At 27.2% G+C, this 19,765-nt stretch overlaps 1 protein-coding gene and 1 long non-coding RNA gene across 2 annotated transcripts; both read left to right on the top strand.

Moving 5' to 3' along the window:
- The first annotated feature begins 1,085 nt into the window (after positions 1–1,085).
- Positions 1,086–7,834, top strand: LOC115033870. Its single transcript, XR_003839204.1, has 3 exons — positions 1,086–2,695; positions 3,179–3,353; positions 7,113–7,834. It is a non-coding gene; the product is annotated as an uncharacterized LOC115033870 (long non-coding RNA).
- A 2,793-nt stretch (positions 7,835–10,627) lies between these two features.
- Positions 10,628–17,661, top strand: LOC100160808 (cytochrome P450 4g15-like). The gene is made up of 12 exons (NM_001365130.1): positions 10,628–10,832; positions 10,912–11,021; positions 12,849–12,939; positions 13,078–13,266; positions 13,438–13,510; positions 14,497–14,623; positions 16,170–16,248; positions 16,368–16,474; positions 16,566–16,634; positions 16,854–17,022; positions 17,112–17,297; positions 17,392–17,661. The coding sequence occupies exons 1-12, from the start codon at positions 10,679–10,681 to the stop codon at positions 17,589–17,591; spliced, it is 1,554 nt and encodes a 517-aa protein (NP_001352059.1). The 5' UTR covers positions 10,628–10,678; the 3' UTR covers positions 17,592–17,661.
- The last annotated feature ends 2,104 nt before the right edge of the window (positions 17,662–19,765 follow it).

Genomic DNA, 19,765 nt, shown 5'->3' with positions numbered 1-19,765 from the left:
CCGTCTCATTGATAAAAATAAAGTCGAGTAGGTATAAACCAAAGTTGTTTTGAATAATTAAAAGATGTTCAAGTGGTTACCGCTGTGTTATACGGTGGTTGTCGACCATTTCATTGTACTGGATGTGTTATAATGGAATTCAATGATCAATCATTGTATTCGAAGACGTTGTAGCCCCCCCCCCCGTGAGTACGCCCCTGAACAAGAATACGTTGCTAAGTTAAGGCAACGCATTCAATTTATCAATGTAATCCTTTTACTGCTCCAGAAGTTTTCTTGACTCCTGTAATACAACTAAAACCTTACATTAATACAATGCATTTTTTCAACTATTCCCAGCAATTTAACAATATCGAACATTCAAATAATATTAGTTGATTATGAAACATATTATTGGTTATTGGGAGTTATTCATAAGATATAAAAATGTCCCAATTACAAAAAAATTTAAGCTATATTTTTCAGGTGATGGATTACATTAAACTTTTCCATCAATAATTTCTTGGAAACAAAAATAATACTTTTAATTTAGACAAATTATGTTTATGTTTATTTGTATGCTTAAAATGTGTGTAGGTACATACATCATTTATGTTAACTTAAAAACCTTTGAACCATAATAAAAATAACACTATACAAACGTTGTTATATTTGAATAATTTCGAAAACATTAATGTTTATTATAAAAAGCCTACCAAAACATGATTTAATAAAACACTACAATTCGTCGCAACGAATTAATACATTTTAACAATTATATTGAAACTTATAATAGGTACCTGTAATGACGTAACAAACAGTTAAAATTGAAAAATAAAATGGTAATAACTATCAACATTGATAATTGATAGTTAAGCAGATATAAAATCAAATAAAGGTTAAAAAATTATAAGACTTTACCGATACTTTAATGATAATCAAACCAAACCGTACAACGGGAAACGAAAACATAATATAATTTTTAAAGGTTATTGTACGTTTATGTGTGTAATTGTATATTAATAAATTAATTAAATTGTATATCATAAATTTTATACTTAAAAATTATTATCAAGATTGTAACTCATAGTAGTTTCTATAAATAAAATATCCATTAGTAACTATAGATAAATATCTAAAATCATTGCGGACAGTAGGTATTAATGAATTATACTTACGACAAATAGTATCAAGAGTAGTCGGTGCAATATAGTTCCAAAGGTCGAACGCTTGTGTTTTATTTAATTCTTTCATAACATTTTTGATAAGAATTATGTTGTGACTATTTAATATTTATATCCTAACTTTTTGCTATAATCAGTAATTCATCGGCTAGGTTGAACAGTTCAATATGACAATAATTTTAATTTAGTACGTTTAGCTTATATTAGGTTATATTTATTAGTAAGACTATATAAAAAGTTATATCAATTGAAATACCTACTTTTACCAACTTATAACTATATAGTTAAATTATTTTAGAAATAAATACTTCATATTATCTAGGTATAAGGTAGGTAACAGCGGACCATTAAATGTAATAATTTTGTGTTCTAATGTATAAAATTGAGTTTTTCGTAAAAAATGACTATTTCTAACTCCAACGAATCGTGTCGACAATTATCACGATTTTTATCTTGAAAAAATATTCGCTACATATCATGTACTATGAATCGATTAAGCCACATTTTTATATTTTTGTTAATTTATAGATTGCAATAAATGTTGTAAACATTTTTAAAAAAATTATTAAAATTTAAAATTTGCTTCAATCGGTCCCTCGAACATGTTATGAAAAACTTGAATATTTTGTCAGAATGCAAATCGAGGTAGGTAATCGTTGTGACGTAGAATTGTAGGAACCACATAAGATTCCATACAACCTTCCAGTAAAGTTATATTTTATAATTTTATTTAAATATTATTTTAAAATGGGTTTAGTATGCAGTAAAATCAAAAACTCAACAATCTAAAAGATAAAAAAACAGCCGATTTATAAATTAAATTAGTAACTTACACAAACTGCGAACAAACAAAATGTAGATGAAACTTCGTAAGTGTTTTTATAAAATTTAAATATTGTAACATAATAATATTATATATAGTATATACTGTATTACTGTAAAATAGTTAAAAAAGTTAAAATAGTTTTGGACAATAGGTGGGCACATAAATTACCTACATCATAAAAATACATAGAAGATAATGATTTAAAAAAAAAAATAAAAACAATATTGTTTACATGATTTCTAGGCTGTAGATTTAACTATAGTATAATATGATATATTATATAATTATAAAATGCATTCAATACTGATATTAATATTAAATAGTAGTTGGTCTCCGGTAGTTGGCAGTTACTGGCAGTCGTAAACAGGTGGTAGGTATGGTAATTAGTAATTACCATTACCTACTGTTTACCATTAACTACCATTCCCGTATTCACTTAGGTACTGACGGACACTTACTTATTTTCTTACGCATATTATGTTTGTCAATATTTATTTAATATTTCATTTTTCTAATAAACCGTGATTTTATTTTATAAACATATATTATAACTATATTGGAAGTGGCTATTTTCGTATCTCAAGACTGCTTCGAATAGATTGTTGAACCTTGTAGTCTTATGGTGGATGACTATTTGCATTATTTAGCTGTTTGATGACAGATGCAAATTGAAATCTATCAGCAGAAAATGTTCTTGTATTATCTGGTAAGTTTTAATGTTGATAAATTAAACAATATGGGCATTTAATAACAAAAATATAAATAATAACTGACTAATAATATTAGAATATTGAAGTAAAAAGTAAAGTAAAAATTGGAAAATATTTTGTAGGAAAAATATTTATCAATTTTTTTTTTAGTTTAATTTTTTTCGGTGCCATATAATATGTTGGGATTTATTTTTTCGGAAAATAATTTTTTTTCAAAATAGTATTTTATCAGAAATTTATTTTTGGTAAATATTTTATGTGAAAAATAATGCATCCGAAAGTAATTAATTATTAAACCCGTATTTTTACGAAACCACCCGAAAATTACAAGCTTAGTGACATATGATGAGTAGCCAAGGAAATACTAGGAAACTGAGATGCAGAAAATGTAGGTATTATGCATAATGTTATGTAGCATACTATTTTAAATTTATATTTTAAGACCAACTGAAGTCTATAAATAGTATTTTTGTTTTTAGACTTTCTACATACATTTTGCAACTCATCGACTCAATTTCAAAGTTCTATCAGTATTTTTGGGAAAATATTTGTATGGAATGGTATCTTAAAAATATATAAGTTTTAAGTTACCAAGAACAGTGTCGAGCGTTCGGTCTCTGAGTCTATATTGCTGCGGCTTTTGATAATATTTGTGTGAGTATATTATTTTTAATTTTTAACTTTTGGTAATTACTAATCTTAGATGATCATAGTTAGTAGTTACTAACAGAAATTTTATTATTTTATTTTATTCTATTATTTCTATTATCGAACAAAAAAAGAATGTGCATTTGCCAGGGCTTGCAAATGTTACAATAACGTTATGATTATAATGTTATATTTGACAAATAACGATTGAAATTTGTAAACATAATTATAACAGAAAGTGATAATTAAAAATAATTAAATACCGCAAAACAAAGCATAACGGATAATAAAATATAATATATCATTAGACAAAAAATATCGCAAAACGTAATTTATAGAATATCATTAAACGAAAAGTAACGCAAAGCAAAATTATTTAAAAATGTAATACCCATTTCTTTAAAAGTAAGGTATATTGGTTTCGTAAAAATATATTTTATTTCATGCTATTTATTTTTGTCTTTGAAAAAAATCTAAGAATTGATTATATATTATATTCCGTGTCCAGGACATTACCTACCCGCTTTTTTTTTGGTATCGATATTTTCTGTGCTGAAGTTTTCTGGATTAGAAGGCCAAGGAATTGAGTACAAATCAATATTATAACGCATGTTTTTCTTTTTGACAGTAAAAACTAACCGTTAATTTAACATCAATTTATACAATGGTTGTCCTTTTTAAAACTTACCGACATAGTATTTTCAAGACCTTCTTGAATTTCTCTGAGTAGCAATGGTCCTACATTCGAAGGGTTTCTTTTATCACTTGTTCTGAATACACGAGTCTAGTATAGTGACTTTAATAGGTATAATGTTTTAGTCTCTTCTACCAAATATAATATAGTTGATTTCATCGCATACTTTATTCTAAAATAAATATTAAGTTTATCAACAAAACAGTTATGTACTTAAATTTTTATAATTTAATATACATAAAAACTAAAAAAAAAATTGCAATACATTACTACAATACATTTTTTGTTTTCGTATTTAACATCGGTGTTTACGGTAAACATTTAATTTTTAAAAATGTCTCAACAACGTCAATAATATTATCATTCAACTTGTTATTCTCGGATACTGCATTTACGTATATTAAATAAATTATACGGGCACAATCAAAATATAAACTATGAAAAAAAGTGGCCACAATAATAATTATTTTTGAAAACACGGCAAATAATTACAAATCTAGACTTTGTTATTAAACTCAGCAGATTAACTCTCATTGACTAATTATTGTAAGATACTAGTATTAACTTATAGTATTAAAATAAAGTATTTATACAAATTATAGCTAAAATAAACGTAAAATAAACATAAAAACATTGATATAATTCATTATAACTAATTTATTTATTTACTTTGATAAAATACAAAAAGCATAACGCCATATTGATAAAACTAAAATATGGTGGTACGAAATAAAACACAAATAAATATTATATATAATCTCAAAACACTATTCGATGATTAAGCCACAAGGAACTAAAAAATGTAGTTGTTTGAAATTATACATAATATGTATTAAGCTGCTTTATAATGACAACATATTCATAAGACGTATCAACAAAAAGTAAATAATTAAAAAATAATTGCATACAAATAAAACGCATTCAAGTTTTTTTAATTTAATTGTTTTGACTATGTCATATAGTTTTCTTTAATTGAGCATACAGTCAAGACTCCAGTTAATGAAAATGGTTAATACACAATTTATAGCTTACAAATAAACATCAATTAACGGCATATTATATTTAATAGCAAGCCGTCTTGAATAATAAACTGTAACCAATAGTACGCGTCATGAGACACTGTTTTTTGATATAAAGCACAAACATATTTAAAATTACCTACCTAATCAGATTAAACTACCAATCAGGAATTATCAAATCGCTAATATCGCGTATATGTTGACACAGTGGCTTTAATCGACAGCATGGCATATTTGAATCCTGTTTTTAATATTTAAATAAAATTATTATAGTAGGTACCTATTATAATTTACATAATGGAGCTTTTTATTATTATGATATCTCAAAATATTACTTTAACGTAAATACCGGTAGTAAACAAATACCGGATACCGGCATCAACATTTTGAATACCGCCAGCTCTATGCTAATGACTCCGTGTTTGTTCTATAAATGTCAATAAAAATGTTTACGTTGTGTCAATATCGATATCAATATCGTCAATACAGAAAATATTATACCTACAAGATTCCTTATTAGTAAGTTGTTGTAGTAGCAATATAAAAATATTAAAAATTCATATATTATGCATGATTTTTTTTATAAGGATTTAAAGTTCAAATTTTGACAAAATTGTCTAAAATGTAATAATTATTTTGTAGTTTAAATGTAATTTTTATAGGTAGCTAAGGATTGAAATTTTAAAACATAGTTTTTCATAAGTAGTTAATAAGCCAAAATATTGGTATGTTATCGATATGGTTACCAAATTCTGTTGAAATGTTGAAATAAATTTAAAAACCGGGAATTTAGCATGCTCGCATAGTGAGATTTTTTAAATAATCAAATCCTTATTTGGCTCCAAAGTAAAAAAATATCGTATTTATTTCGGGCATAACAATATATAATAATTAATGAAGAACGAACAAAGTGATTGTAAGTGTTCATTGAACTCCATAGACTACAGTCAGAAAGACATACTTGTAATGGAAATTGTTTCACCGTTTCGAAGAATCTTTGCTGTCCAGTGAGTTTTAAGTAAATTGAAAACACGAATTCCGGATATATCCATGGTTTGTAAATTCGCGTCACGTCTAAATCTGATATTCTAAAAAAACAAATTTACGTGATGGATTTCAGGTTAATATAACGCTACCCATACATTTGTTGTCTCAGTCTTACCCAAGTACGACACAGCAAATTTCCGTCCACTATTTTCAATATAGTGTGCTGTTAGTTTTGATATTGGAGAGAATTGACTTTTTATCAAACTATTAGGTAAGAAAATTATCTGTGCTTCCAATATTTTAATTTTCAAACAAAATATGAGCGTTTTTAATTTGTAATATTTCACATACTCATATTATCTTGATTAAAAATTAAAATATTAAAAATCTCCGACGCTTAAGGGTCCAGGTCGTGACTTTTCAAATTTTCCGCAATTCTATAAAATTTGAAAGTTAAATTTAATATTTTAGTTGTCACCTCAATTATAAGACTTTTCCACTAATCTACTACCCAATACCTATTTAGGGAGAGGGTTGATAGGGTGTATTATATCGACAAAAAAACACTTTACAGGAAAAACTCTCTCACACCTCGTTGATTGGTCCGATTTCCGTAATTTGTTTTTATTAGATAGAAGAATATTTTTTACAGGGCGCATTTGACTTCGATTTTCGATTACGTTGCTAAAAACAAATAATAATTCAAAAACTAAAAAGTTTTAAAAATGGACTAAATTCAAACTTGTAATATAACATATTATGCAAGATTATTTTTATATGGATTTTAAGTTCAAATTTTGACAACATTTATCAAATTGAAAATGTACTAATCATTTTGTAGTTTAAATGTACTAAATGTTTAATTTGTATAGCTAAGGATTGAAAAAATAAAACATAGTTTTTCATAAGTAGTTAATAAGCCGAAATATACGTATACTATCAATGTGGTTACCAAATCTGTTGAAATGTTAAAATAAGTTTAAATACCGGGGATTTAGCATGCTCGCATAGTGAGCTTTTTTCCTATTTTGCTCCAAAGTAAAAAAATTATCGTATTTCTTTCAGGCATAACAATATATAATGATTAATGATGAACGACCAAAGTGATTGTAAGTGTTCATTGCACTCCATAGACTATAAGTCAGTAAGACATACTTGTAATGGAAATTGTTTCACTGTTTCGAAGACTCTTTGTTGTCCGGTGAGTTTTAAATACACTGTAAACACGATTTCCGGGTATAACCATGGTTTGTAAATTCGCATCGCGTCTAAATTTGATACTCTAAAAAAACAAATTAACCTGGTGGATTTCAGGTTAAGAGGACGCAACCCATGCATTCGTTGTCTCAGTCTTACCCACGTACGAGACAGTAAATTTCCGTCCACTATTTTCAATATAGTGTGCTGTTAGTTTTGATTTTGAAGTGAATTGACTTTTTATCAAACTATTAGGTAAGAAAATTATCTGTGCTTAGGCGTTGGTGATTTTCCAATATTTTATTTTTTTAACAAAATATGAGCATTTTTAATTTGTAATTATTCACATACTCGTATCTTGATTAAAAATTAATATATTAAAAATCTCCGACGCTTAATCACTGGCAATATTTTTACCAAAAAAGTATGATTATATATGTCAATTCACTCTAATGTAAAAATTAACAGCAAACTATAGAAACTAATAAATTGAAACAATTGAGTTTCAAGATTGTAACCCATTGCGTTTTCTATATATAATAAAGTATCCATAAGTAACTTGACAATCATCTCAAATTAACGACGCCCTAATGAATACAACATATTAGTATTTATCTTTAAATATAAATACGAAGTTCTTTGTGAATATAATATCTTAATTTTTATCTGATAATATTTTCTATAATCTGCAAATTTAAATAAATTATAATAAACCAAAAACCCGTAATAAACAAAATACTTTGATTTGTCAACTGATATAAACAATAATTATTTTGGGCACGATGTAGAAATATATATTTTAAACCAGGTGTCGGAGGCCGGCGGCCTTCAGAGCAATTGTGTGTGGCTCATGAGAAAAACTTATAATTTAGTATTTACATAAAAATAGACATTATACCTATGTATAAACTATAAAGATTATGAAATATCAAGATAGTTATGACAGTATGTACTTGAAGTAGCGGATTCAAACGTTGTCTGTTTGTAGATGCCATGTTAAATACCTAACAGAACTTTTAAGTAAACTAAATTGGATATGGGCGATATGGCTATATTATTATACAATATACATAGCCACACAGGAACTAGGGTTTATTCGAATTGTGGCACGTGAAAAATGTATGTTGATTTTTTTGGCCCTTGACATTAAATAGGTTGACGACCGCTGTTCAAATTTAAATCATCAATTTATAAATACAGACACAATATAAATGTTATTTATAGGTAGTTTAAAATGTACACACGTATTATCAATTTGGTTGAGTGGTGTTGTTAATAAAACCATACGGTTTTTTGTATCAAAATATCAAAAAGATGTCTGCTTTATTGGGTGTACAAAATTAAAATTAAATTCTAAAGGTCACCTGTTGAGAAAATAAACTAGTAGTATTTTAATTGAATACATTTAAACTATTATAATATGCTAAAGAAATTCAAATTCAAATTATATTTATTGGCACTATCGTTTTGCATTAGAAATTATTATTGCTTCACAAGTGCAAAAACCAATAAAAAAAAAAGTGGCTAAGTGACTACTGGTCAGCTGTACAACAGTAGTTATAGAGTTGGAACCTGTTATGGAGTGTTTAACTTGAATTTGATGATATGAAATTATTTCAAAATCAATTCAACGATTCCGAGCGAAGATAATACCGTCAGCCTGTATTGCTATTAACTTGGTAAGAGTGTTTTATGATATGGTTGCTATTATTATAATTTATTTTACTATTAAACTTATTATTGTATTAGTAATAAAGTAGGTAGTTTCTGTTTTCCAGTTAAGGATGATCCTGTGACGATAGAAACTTATGTTTTTCAAATAGGAAGCCAATTTTTCACTTTTAATAATTCAGGAAATATAATTTTTTCCAGAATTTAAAATCTAAATTCTTAATCAAAACTCAAACGAGTAGATTTTTAGTTTTATAACTTTTTGTATTAAGGACAATATGTCTATGGTAATGGGTTAAGTAGATTGGGGGCTTAGAAGATTTGAAAATGTTAGTAATATTACTATTGATCTATCAAGATAAAAACGTGTAAAATTGATCCAATGAATATGACATATAATATTACATATAGCTTATATTTTTTTAAAACCATATTTAAAGATTATATTGTCCTTAGGACAAACATTTTAATAACTCAAAAATTACATATTATAATTTTGATTTAGATACATCGACATTTTTAAGAATATTACCAGCTAAATAATCAGCAGGAAAACCCGCCACAGGAGATAGTACAAAAATTATCAGGAATTTAAAAATGTGGTCTTTAGGTATACTCAAAAATTCTAAAAATCAGAATTTCAATAAATTTATAATCAAGGGAAAAAATGTGGTTTAGCGTGTTTAAAAAATCACACCGTATATACCGCAAGCCAAAAGCAACGAACATAATACTTTTTTTTTAGTAGGTTTATTTCAGAAAGCTTTAGTTCTGCTATTTTATTTTTCATATTTCGCGATGTACCTATTAGAATATTACGGCATAATTGCATAACCTCGTTGGCATAGGTCACGTTTCGCTGAACGTGGCAACGACAGCGCAACTACTATTCAATAAACGGTAAGTAATTGTTATTTTTTATTTACATTTTGGTAAGAAGATGCATTTGATGACTTTATGAATTCACAAACTATGTAATTAAATAAAGTTCACGATAATGATTTTCACGTAGTCAACTTATCACATTTGGACACGGAAAAAACGGGTACACAACAATTAAGAAGACCGAGCAAATAGTACCTATAAATATAGATTTATATGGATTTAGGTGTACTTTGTAAGTTGGGGTATACAAAGTACTTATACATAAAAGCTTATACTTGTATCGAAGTGAACAGCTCAATTTTACTATTATATGTACGTTTTTAGAAAATATTTAAAATTTGTGTTTTTGAACTTGTTGAGTAATAATTCAACTATAGGCTTAATGAACACGAAAACAAATTTTAAATTCTGAGTGGAAACTGAACTTATTGATTTTACAATGATGAGTGTTTTTTTTGTGAATGTATACATAATCACTGATAAGTAGTCGAAGAAATGTTTCGATGATTATCATCTTCTCTGGTGGAAAAGTGTATGTAGTTGGTGCATTCGAGTTTCAATATTGAAGATTCCCAGTAGTTTTAAAAAGCAACGGGCTTAAAGAAGTATAACGATAAAAACAAAAACTAGGTACCTAATTTAAAAAAAATATCAAAAAATAATTTGTAGGTTACAAAATAATAATATATTTTTAGTGTATAGTATAAGACGTATAGTATAAAATAGTGCGGTCAGCTGATATTTATCGTTTTTAATTTGAAATTAAAGTTTGTAAATCATTAACACCAATACGTACAGAAATAACATATGTTTTTTATTTTTTATAGAAGTGTCATTGAAAACAGTCAGTCACAGTCGATCTAAATTTCAAATTGACAATGATTGAAATAATTGTTGTTATTTTCGTGATGATGTGGTGTTACATTAAATGGCACAACAGGCCCTTTGAAAAATTGGCAGCTAGAATGCCGGGATTTCCAGCATACCCGTTCATTGGAACAGGGTTTCAATTTATTGGACTGACGCCAGAACGTAAAAAAAATAATATATTCCCAAAAAAAAAAAAAAATATTAAATGTTCCATCAACTTATATTTTTTGATGTTCTTCAGAGATCATGAACAGAATACTTGATTACGAGAAAGATTATAATCTAGAGCCATTTAAAATCTGGATAGGACCATATTTTGGAGTTTTTATTGTCAAACCAGAAGACCTACAAGTAATTACATTTTTGACAACAATACAGATATTAATACTGGGATTCTGTTTTGAAAAACTGAGATATTTTTGAGAGCTATGTATCATTACACTTTTCAATCAATATAATGGTAATCACTTGGATAACAATCATAACAAAGTTTGATATAATTATATTTTACATTGATAGTAATGTATAGTTTAACGTAGGTACAAATAAAAATGTTTGTCTTTTACCAATTTGTGATTTACTATTATATAATTATAGCATCACTATCTTACGAAAACCTCATTAATTTACGCTTTTAAAATAATCCTTTTAGTATAATAATAGAACTATTACATCTACTATAGATATATCTAAAAAATATTAAATTAGAGAGTTGGCTTTTTGATTGCATACCTATTTCTAAATAGGTACTTATCAATAACTTTAAAAAAAAGGTGGGTAAGTGGATGTCACTCTGGTGTAGAGTAGGTTACAATAGTGGGTCACTGTATAATGGATTGTATTAAATTTGAATTCAATGATATAATATCACTGTATAAGAAAAACGATTCTGAGTGGAGACGGTATGTCAGTCTATACTCCGGTCCACGAAAGAAGTAACCCGTGTCCCGATCAAATCGCCTCCGAATCCGCGCATTTCCGCGAATTTGACATACAGTGAAAGGCACTAAGTGGGGGAATGCCGCCAGCCAGCATGTGCGAAACGGGTTACTTCTCTCGTGGGCCAGAGTATAGGTATGAGACATATCATATACTTATATCAATGGTATTAAGAAAAAAAATTGACCTATAATATCCACTATAATATACACAGGAATATAAAAATATCCATTAGGTACTTATAACGCATTATACATCAACGACAAACCGTGATACTATCATCGATATATAATAGTATACTTTAAAAGTTTCAAGTACCCCTGAATAATATTATACAATCGCAATAAAATAAGTAAAATAGTTATTCTAGGTATTTTCATATGTAATTTCGTCCAAATTTGAACTTAAAATGAGTATACAAATAAACTGTGGTGTTTTTAGATTTTTTGGTAACAGAATTAATTACTTACGTAGAATCTTGTTTTCAATTTTCAATTCTTAGATACAAAAGTTTAACATTTTATACATTTTTAACAACAAAATATATTATTCAAATTTAAATTTATAAATTTTGTCAAAATTCGATATTTAAATTCTTATAAAATAAAATTGTGCCTATGTATTTTTAATATTTTTCAACTGATATTATAACAATACATCAGGAGCCTTGCATTCATGTTCACGCTTTTTTACCCAACAAACAAAATTTAATTGATATTTATAGAAAAAAAAACTATAAAAATTGATAACTGACAAAGTCCGTAAACAGCTCAAAAAGCGTCAACTTATTTTCAAAGTTGTATCGTGTATAGAAAATGGCAATATAAACAACCAGTGACAATTTCATGTATCTACGGTCTTTTGTTTTAAAGTTACACCAAAAACTAAAAACAATTTTCTCGAAAATAGATTTTGCGGCAAAATTCCTGTTTTTCCTTAATTTTTCTTTTGTTTTTCACGTCGCATTTGAAATCTACTGAGAAGTTTACCCCCTAAGTACGAACTAGATTCACTTTCCTATCAGAAAAGATACTGTTGAAGAAAATCCAAGCACTTTTACTGTCTTAAAAGTTGATAACAGACACAAAAACAAAAAATTTTAATTACAAATTTAAAAATTTAAAAAAAAAAAACACAGGTCATTGTAAAATCAATACATTCATCGTTTCATTCAGAATCTAAAATAGATAATTTATACATAAATCAACAAAAACTTATACCTACCATACCTCTTTTTAGATTGTCTTGAATAGTTCAAAGGCCCTTCAAAAAGGTTGTGTGTACGATTTTTTCAAACATGTTACGGGCGAAGGCTTGTTTACTGCACCAGGTGAGTTGATCACAAGTACAGTTTAAACGCTTCGAATTTTTATAGAATAATATTAAAATATTTTTTAGTGGATGTAAGTATATTATATACCTATATTATAATTTTATTACAATTCAAAATAATTTAGAACGATTACAGTTGATAAATGGCGGATACATCGTCGCATGATATCTCCTTTGTTTAATGGTAAACTTTTGGAACAGTTTTTCCCAGTCTTTATCGAGAAAAACCGAATTCTCATAAGGAATGTTGCAAATCAATTAAACGAAACACAAGTTTTCGATCTCTGGGACTACATTGCACCATTTGCACTAGATACTATATGTCGTAAGTATAAAATATTTTAATATTCTATATTTGAGATAATTACTATCTATACCCTGTTCCAAAAGAGAAGACACCAGACGGCCACAGACAAAACCGGTTTTGTTACGTAAATCTGGTGTCTTCTCTTTTGGTACAGGGTATAGTTACTAACGGATATTGTATTATTTCTAGAAAACACCCTGGGTTACAATCTCGACACTCAAACAAACAAAAATGGATGTGAATTTGCCGAAGCAATAGTAACGTAATATAAATAAAAAGTCCTGAGGACCTTGAATAATATTTCATAGTACACTGAGCTTATTATAAAACATGATAACCATTTGTTACAGTTTCTTATAAAATTTTATAAGAAAATGTATCTATTATATATATAAATGGAGCGTGAAAAATTATAACTATCTCATCAATCGAGAACAGCTGGTCTGATTTGGCTCAAATTTGTTTTTGAGATGTTCATAATTTCCAAGAGAAGGTTCTTACAAAAGAAAATTTTAGGAAAATCCACCGGAAAAGTAGGAAATCTGGATGTGAAAAATCCAGATTATGAAAAATAACTTTTCAATAAAAACCTTGTTTTTATAACAAATTGAAACTATGTAAACAATATTTTCAAAAACATCAACACTTTTTGAAATAATGAGTGTTCAATGTAAAAAAATCACCCGGTATATATATATATATTTACCTATAATATGAAAATGAACGTTTGTGTGTAGATTAGACCTCTGGGAAGAATACAGGCTAATTTAAAAATGGTTAAATTTGGTTTTTTTTATTTATCTGATATTAGTACGATTAGGTTAGGTTAGGATTTAGTATTAATTGATTAGATTAATCCACCATAGTTGGAATACGACAAACTTAGTATAACTTTGATACTTTAGAGTTAAATCATACACTTACGTATAAACAGTACGGAGTCCGCGATCTACCGCAGGTAGATTGCCTACCTGATAATATACTGCTACGAACCTGAATTTTTATTCTGGGCAACGGAAAAGTTAAGATACATTTTGAATACCATACACCAAATAATAAATAACGAATTTAACAAAGTTTGAGTCATACAGAGTTGATACATTCAACGTGCAACGTAGTGCACAGGTTCAGCTAGTTTTTCATAATTCCCAAGACTATTTACTGGACGATACTAATTATTTTATTTACATCTTTCTTTTGTTACCTTAAATTAATTTGTAACTACAAACCATGTCAATTTAATTTCAGAACAACAGATTTAGAAGGGATGCGAATTTACAAACCATGGTTATATCCTGAAATCGTGTTTTCTATGTATTTAAAACTTACTGGACAACAAAGGGTCTTCGAAACAGTGAGGAAATTTCCATTACAAGTATGTCGTTATATATCAAAAAACACTACACAATTACTAATAATCATTTGGCCGGTTATGCCAAAATGGTATTTGAAAAAAAAATAATATAACATATTAGGCACGTTGAAAAGAATAAGGAAATAAGGTTCCTCCGTTCATATTATTATAAAAATTAAATTAAGATGTATACTTAATTCAACTATATTTTTGTCGTCTTGGTACTTTTGAGATGTGAGGTCAAAATTAAAAATTTCCATTAGTTATAGAAAACGTCAAGAATAAACAAAAAAAGAGAAAAAATCAATGCGCAAAACCAATTTTTGAAACACCCATTTTTTTTTTTTTTTTTAATTTAACTCCAAAACTTAAAACTAAAATATTTATATCTGAATTTTCCAGGAAAATTAACATTTTTGAGCAAGTTATAGCATCGAGAAAAGTTTCAAATGTTCTAAACATTTTAAAAATATTCTTGAAAAAAAACTTTTTCTCTTATTAAAAAAGCTAAACAGAATGTAAGGTTCCCTATAAGTTTTTTTGATGGAATTTCAAATATATTACGGATGTTTAGGCACAATTATTTTTTATACGCATTTAAAGTTCAAATTTTGAAAAACATCATCTAAATGAGTAAAATGACTAACATTTTCAAACTATCTTTCACTTAGAAATTCATCAAACTTTTTCTTTTCATAGCTAACATAATACAGTTAATAGAAGATTTCCCAGAAATGTTTCTATCTTAAAATTATAATGTTTAGTAACATTAGTTTTTTATGAGCGTTCAAATTTAAAATTATTATAATATTGGATTTTCAAAGGTAAATTAACGAATTTTCATATATCGATATTTGATATTTTGTTGTTCTTTGAGAACAAATAACTTTAGACACTTGAAATTTTTACATAATTTAAAATCAACATTTTCCACCTATGGTAAAATTTCAAACAATTTTGATTTATTTGAGCTATTTTTTTACAATCAAATTTGATTATTTATACGAGAATTCTAGCTACAAGCCTTTGTATACAATGATTGATCATTGAATTCAATTGTAACACATCCATTAAAATAACCGTATAACAGAGCAGTACCCACTTGAGCATCTTTTAATTATTCAAAACAACTTTGGTTTATACCTACTCGACTTTCTTTTATCAATGTGACGGCAACAAAATGACACGTTATATGCAATACGTTGTTTGAATAATGTCAAATTGTTAGTATAGTTTATAGTATATTTGATTTATCAAATTGATAAACGCCATAAAATTAGTTGTTTGTTTGAAAATATACTAACTGTTATGCACAAGCGATTATTTAACAACTCAATGTAGTGTTTAATTTTGCCTACTTTGTCTAGAGATAATTATGAAATATTTAGAGATATAAATGGGCAATTTTTACATTCAGGAAAATTGTAGAACATTTTGATTTTGACCAATTGTATAATCCATACTCATTGTAAAAATGACTGGGCATATCTTACACCGATAAAGTTTCATATTTTTCCATCATGTTACCTGGATATTACTTATAAATACGTGTATTTACTATTTTTAGGTAATCAAGGAAAAGAAAGCTGAATTTGACCAGAGAAAAAAATTAATTGACGCTAAAATAGACGTTACCAACAATAACGGTGAGTTTTTTGTGACCGTAGATTTAAAATCATTATTTTGTATTATTTTTCTCAGCGTAACAGTATAATCAAAAATAATTTAAGTTAACAAGTTCTAAATAAAATGTATAAATGTTTAGAACACCAATCAAAACTATTTTTGGACACATTGTTTGAACTGAACAATGATGGTGGAAACTTTTCAGATTCCGATATTAGGGATGAGGTTGTAACCATGTTGACTGGGGTAAATATATCTATTATCTTATAATATACTTGTATAACTTTCATATTATGAACAATGTGTTGAATACTATAATATATAAATGTAATTACAGGGCAGTGAAACCAGTGCTATCACAGTCTGCTTTTGTCTTTTGATGTTAGCTATACATCAAGATATTCAAGTAAATATATGTAATTTTTAGCATATAACGGATATACGAAATACCCTTGAAGTCGTTGTGAAACATTTTAAACCATTAATGTTTACCGTGTATAATCATTATTTTGTATACGCAAAAAATTGTATTTTTAAGAAAGTTATATTTATTCTGTTTTTATTTGAAGAAAAATGAACTCAATGTTTGTACGTAACTAGTTTGTTGAGAATATTTATATTTTAGGATAAAGTATACGATGAAATTTACGATATATTTGATGAGAGTGATCATATGATATCTATTGAAGACACTACTAGACTTGTTTACTTAGAACAAGTGTTAAAAGAAACCCTTCGATTATTTTCTGTAGGACCATTGCTACTAAGAGAAATTCAAGAAGATCTTAAAATATGTGAGTGAATTTTAAAATGTACTATTAGTTACCACCTACTGGTGTATATTTTACCGGGGTATATTGATATTAAATTATCTGTGGTTTAGTTTCAAGTGATTACGTGTTACCAAAAGGAACGACGTGTGTTCTAGCTCCAATAGGCACACATTTAAGTCCTAATTTGTACTCAAATCCTCGGGACTTCAATCCCGAAAACTTCAGCCCAGAAAATATAGCTAAACGTCATAGATATAGCTTTATTCCTTTTAGCGGTGGCCCAAGGGGTTGTATAGGTAAAGTATAATATTGATTAATCATAATAATAATATAAAACTCGAATATGCATAGTGTAATAGGTACTATTGTATTTAAATTTTTTCTTGACAGGATCCAAATATGCAATGATGTCTATGAAAGTCACAGTGTCAACATTTTTGCGAAATTTTAGGGTATATACAGATATCAAATTAACAGACATTAAGTTAAAATTAGGTTTATTGATGAGGAGTGTTGATGGTTATCCTGTTACGATTCGGCTAAGAGACAAAAGACCAACGTACAAGCGAAATAAGAAGCCACCACGATGATGTACAGTTTATTAATAAGATAAATTTATTTTTTAAATGCTAGTGTTCGATATAAGTGATTATTGTTCATGTTAATTTTTGAATACAATACATGGTATTAAAAAGAATACGCTGCTAAGTTAAGGCAACGCATTCAATTTATCAACGTAATCCTTTAACGGCTCCAAAAGTTTTCTTCGCTCCTAGATTACAGCTGTAATGAGTGCCGCAATTATAATTTTGAGGCCCCGGTTCAAAAATATTTTAGAGGCCCTTTTTCTTTTTACTGTTGCATTGGCGGAAATAGGGAGGGGGGGCTAACCATCAAATATACCATATTAAGCCCCCCATCGAAAAAAAAAAATTAAAGTTTTTTTGGTTGTGTGGGAACCTTTGGCACATTGATGTTTAAAATATTAGCCCCCCCTGAAATTTGAATGGATTTCCACTTATGCATTGTAGACAGTGTCAGCAAAATACAGGTATTTTGAGAGTTCATGTCGGTATACAACAAAAGTGTCATTTTTCTTTGGTAATTGCAATTTAAGTAACAAAAAAATGTTTCACTGCACTTGACTACCTATAATATTAAAATAATATATCATTATAATATTACACCTTAAATATTTGATTAAAAAATGGTAAATACTAATAACAAAATAAATCCACTTATTATAGGTGCATTTATAAATGGCATAAATCTTTTTATGTTAGGAATTAAATATTTAAATTAGTCGGTAAATTCCATGACAGGTAAAGTTGGTAAAATTGAAGATATATACAAATAAATTAATCCAAAAGTACATTCAAATAAGTCACTGTTATAGTGTTATGGATGGTGTTAAATTTGAATTCAATGATATAATGTCAGTACATAAGAAAAACTATTCGAAGACGGTCAGCCAGCCTATGATATTAGTATATTACCAAGTTTATTTTATGATATTATTGTGACTAAAGTAATTTATGTATAACTAACTTATATGGAACCTTGTTTAAAATTTTTAATCCTTAGCTATAAAAGTTTAACATTTTATACATTTTTAACTACACAATAATTATTAAATTTAAAATTTGATATATTTTGTAAAAGTTCGAACTTAAAATGCTTATAAAAAAAAATTGTGCATGTGTATTTTTAATATTTTCAATTGTTATTTAATAAATATATCAGAGGCCTCATATAAAATTTTAACGCCTTTTGGCCCAACAAATATAATTTTATTGATATAATAGAAAAAAAATTTAAAAAATTTAAATCTAAAATTGCCCGTCAACAGCCCAAGACAAGTCAAAATATTTTGAAATTTTTATCAAGTATAGAAATTGATAAAATAAACATATGATATGAATCATAAGTGTCTAGGGTTATTCATTTTTGAAGTACAACAAAATAAGAAAATCACTAGATGAGAAATCGAGTGAATATATTCAATGTTATAAAAATATAAACTTCAAACGCTCATAAAAATTTAATTTGACATTTTTATAGACATTTTTTTTTTATTTTGATAAAGGCAGATACCCTTATAAGGAATCTTGTATTACATTTTAAAATTTTAGATTTAAAAAGAAAAATTTTTATGATTTCCAACTCAAAATAATTTTCTCATTTTCGTGATTTTTACGTATTTTGTCAATATTTGAACTTTAACTGCTTATAAATAAAAACTGTGACTAAGGATTTTTAATATTTTTCAACTGCTATTTAAGAAATATATCAGAGGCCTCGTATACAATTTTGACGCCTTTTTGCCTAATAAATATAATTTTATTTATATTTATAGAAAAAAAACTAATAAAATTGGAAACTAAAAAGGTGGGTAAGTGGATGTCGCTCTGCTGTACAGTAGGTTAGAAGTGGGTCACTGTATAATGGACAGTATTAAATTTGAATTCAATGATATAATATCACTGTATAAGAAAAACGATTCTGAGCGGAGACGGTATATCAGTCTATGTATTAGACATATAATATATACTTATCTATGGTATTAAAAAAAAATTGACCTATAATAGGTACCTATAATAAATTCCAAATTAATCATATCATAATATATATTAGGTACTTATAAGCTATAACGCGTTATACATCAACAAAAACCGTGGTAAAATCATAGATATATAATAGCATAACTTTTGAAGTTTCAAGTACCACGAATAATATTATACAATCACACAAAATAACTAAAATA

This window comes from Acyrthosiphon pisum, chromosome A1, assembly GCF_005508785.2.
Source record: "Acyrthosiphon pisum isolate AL4f chromosome A1, pea_aphid_22Mar2018_4r6ur, whole genome shotgun sequence".
Classification (NCBI taxonomy): Eukaryota; Metazoa; Arthropoda; class Insecta; order Hemiptera; family Aphididae; genus Acyrthosiphon; species Acyrthosiphon pisum.
The sequence above is the reverse complement of the archived record's forward strand: the minus strand, read 5'-3'. Positions and strand labels throughout refer to the sequence as shown.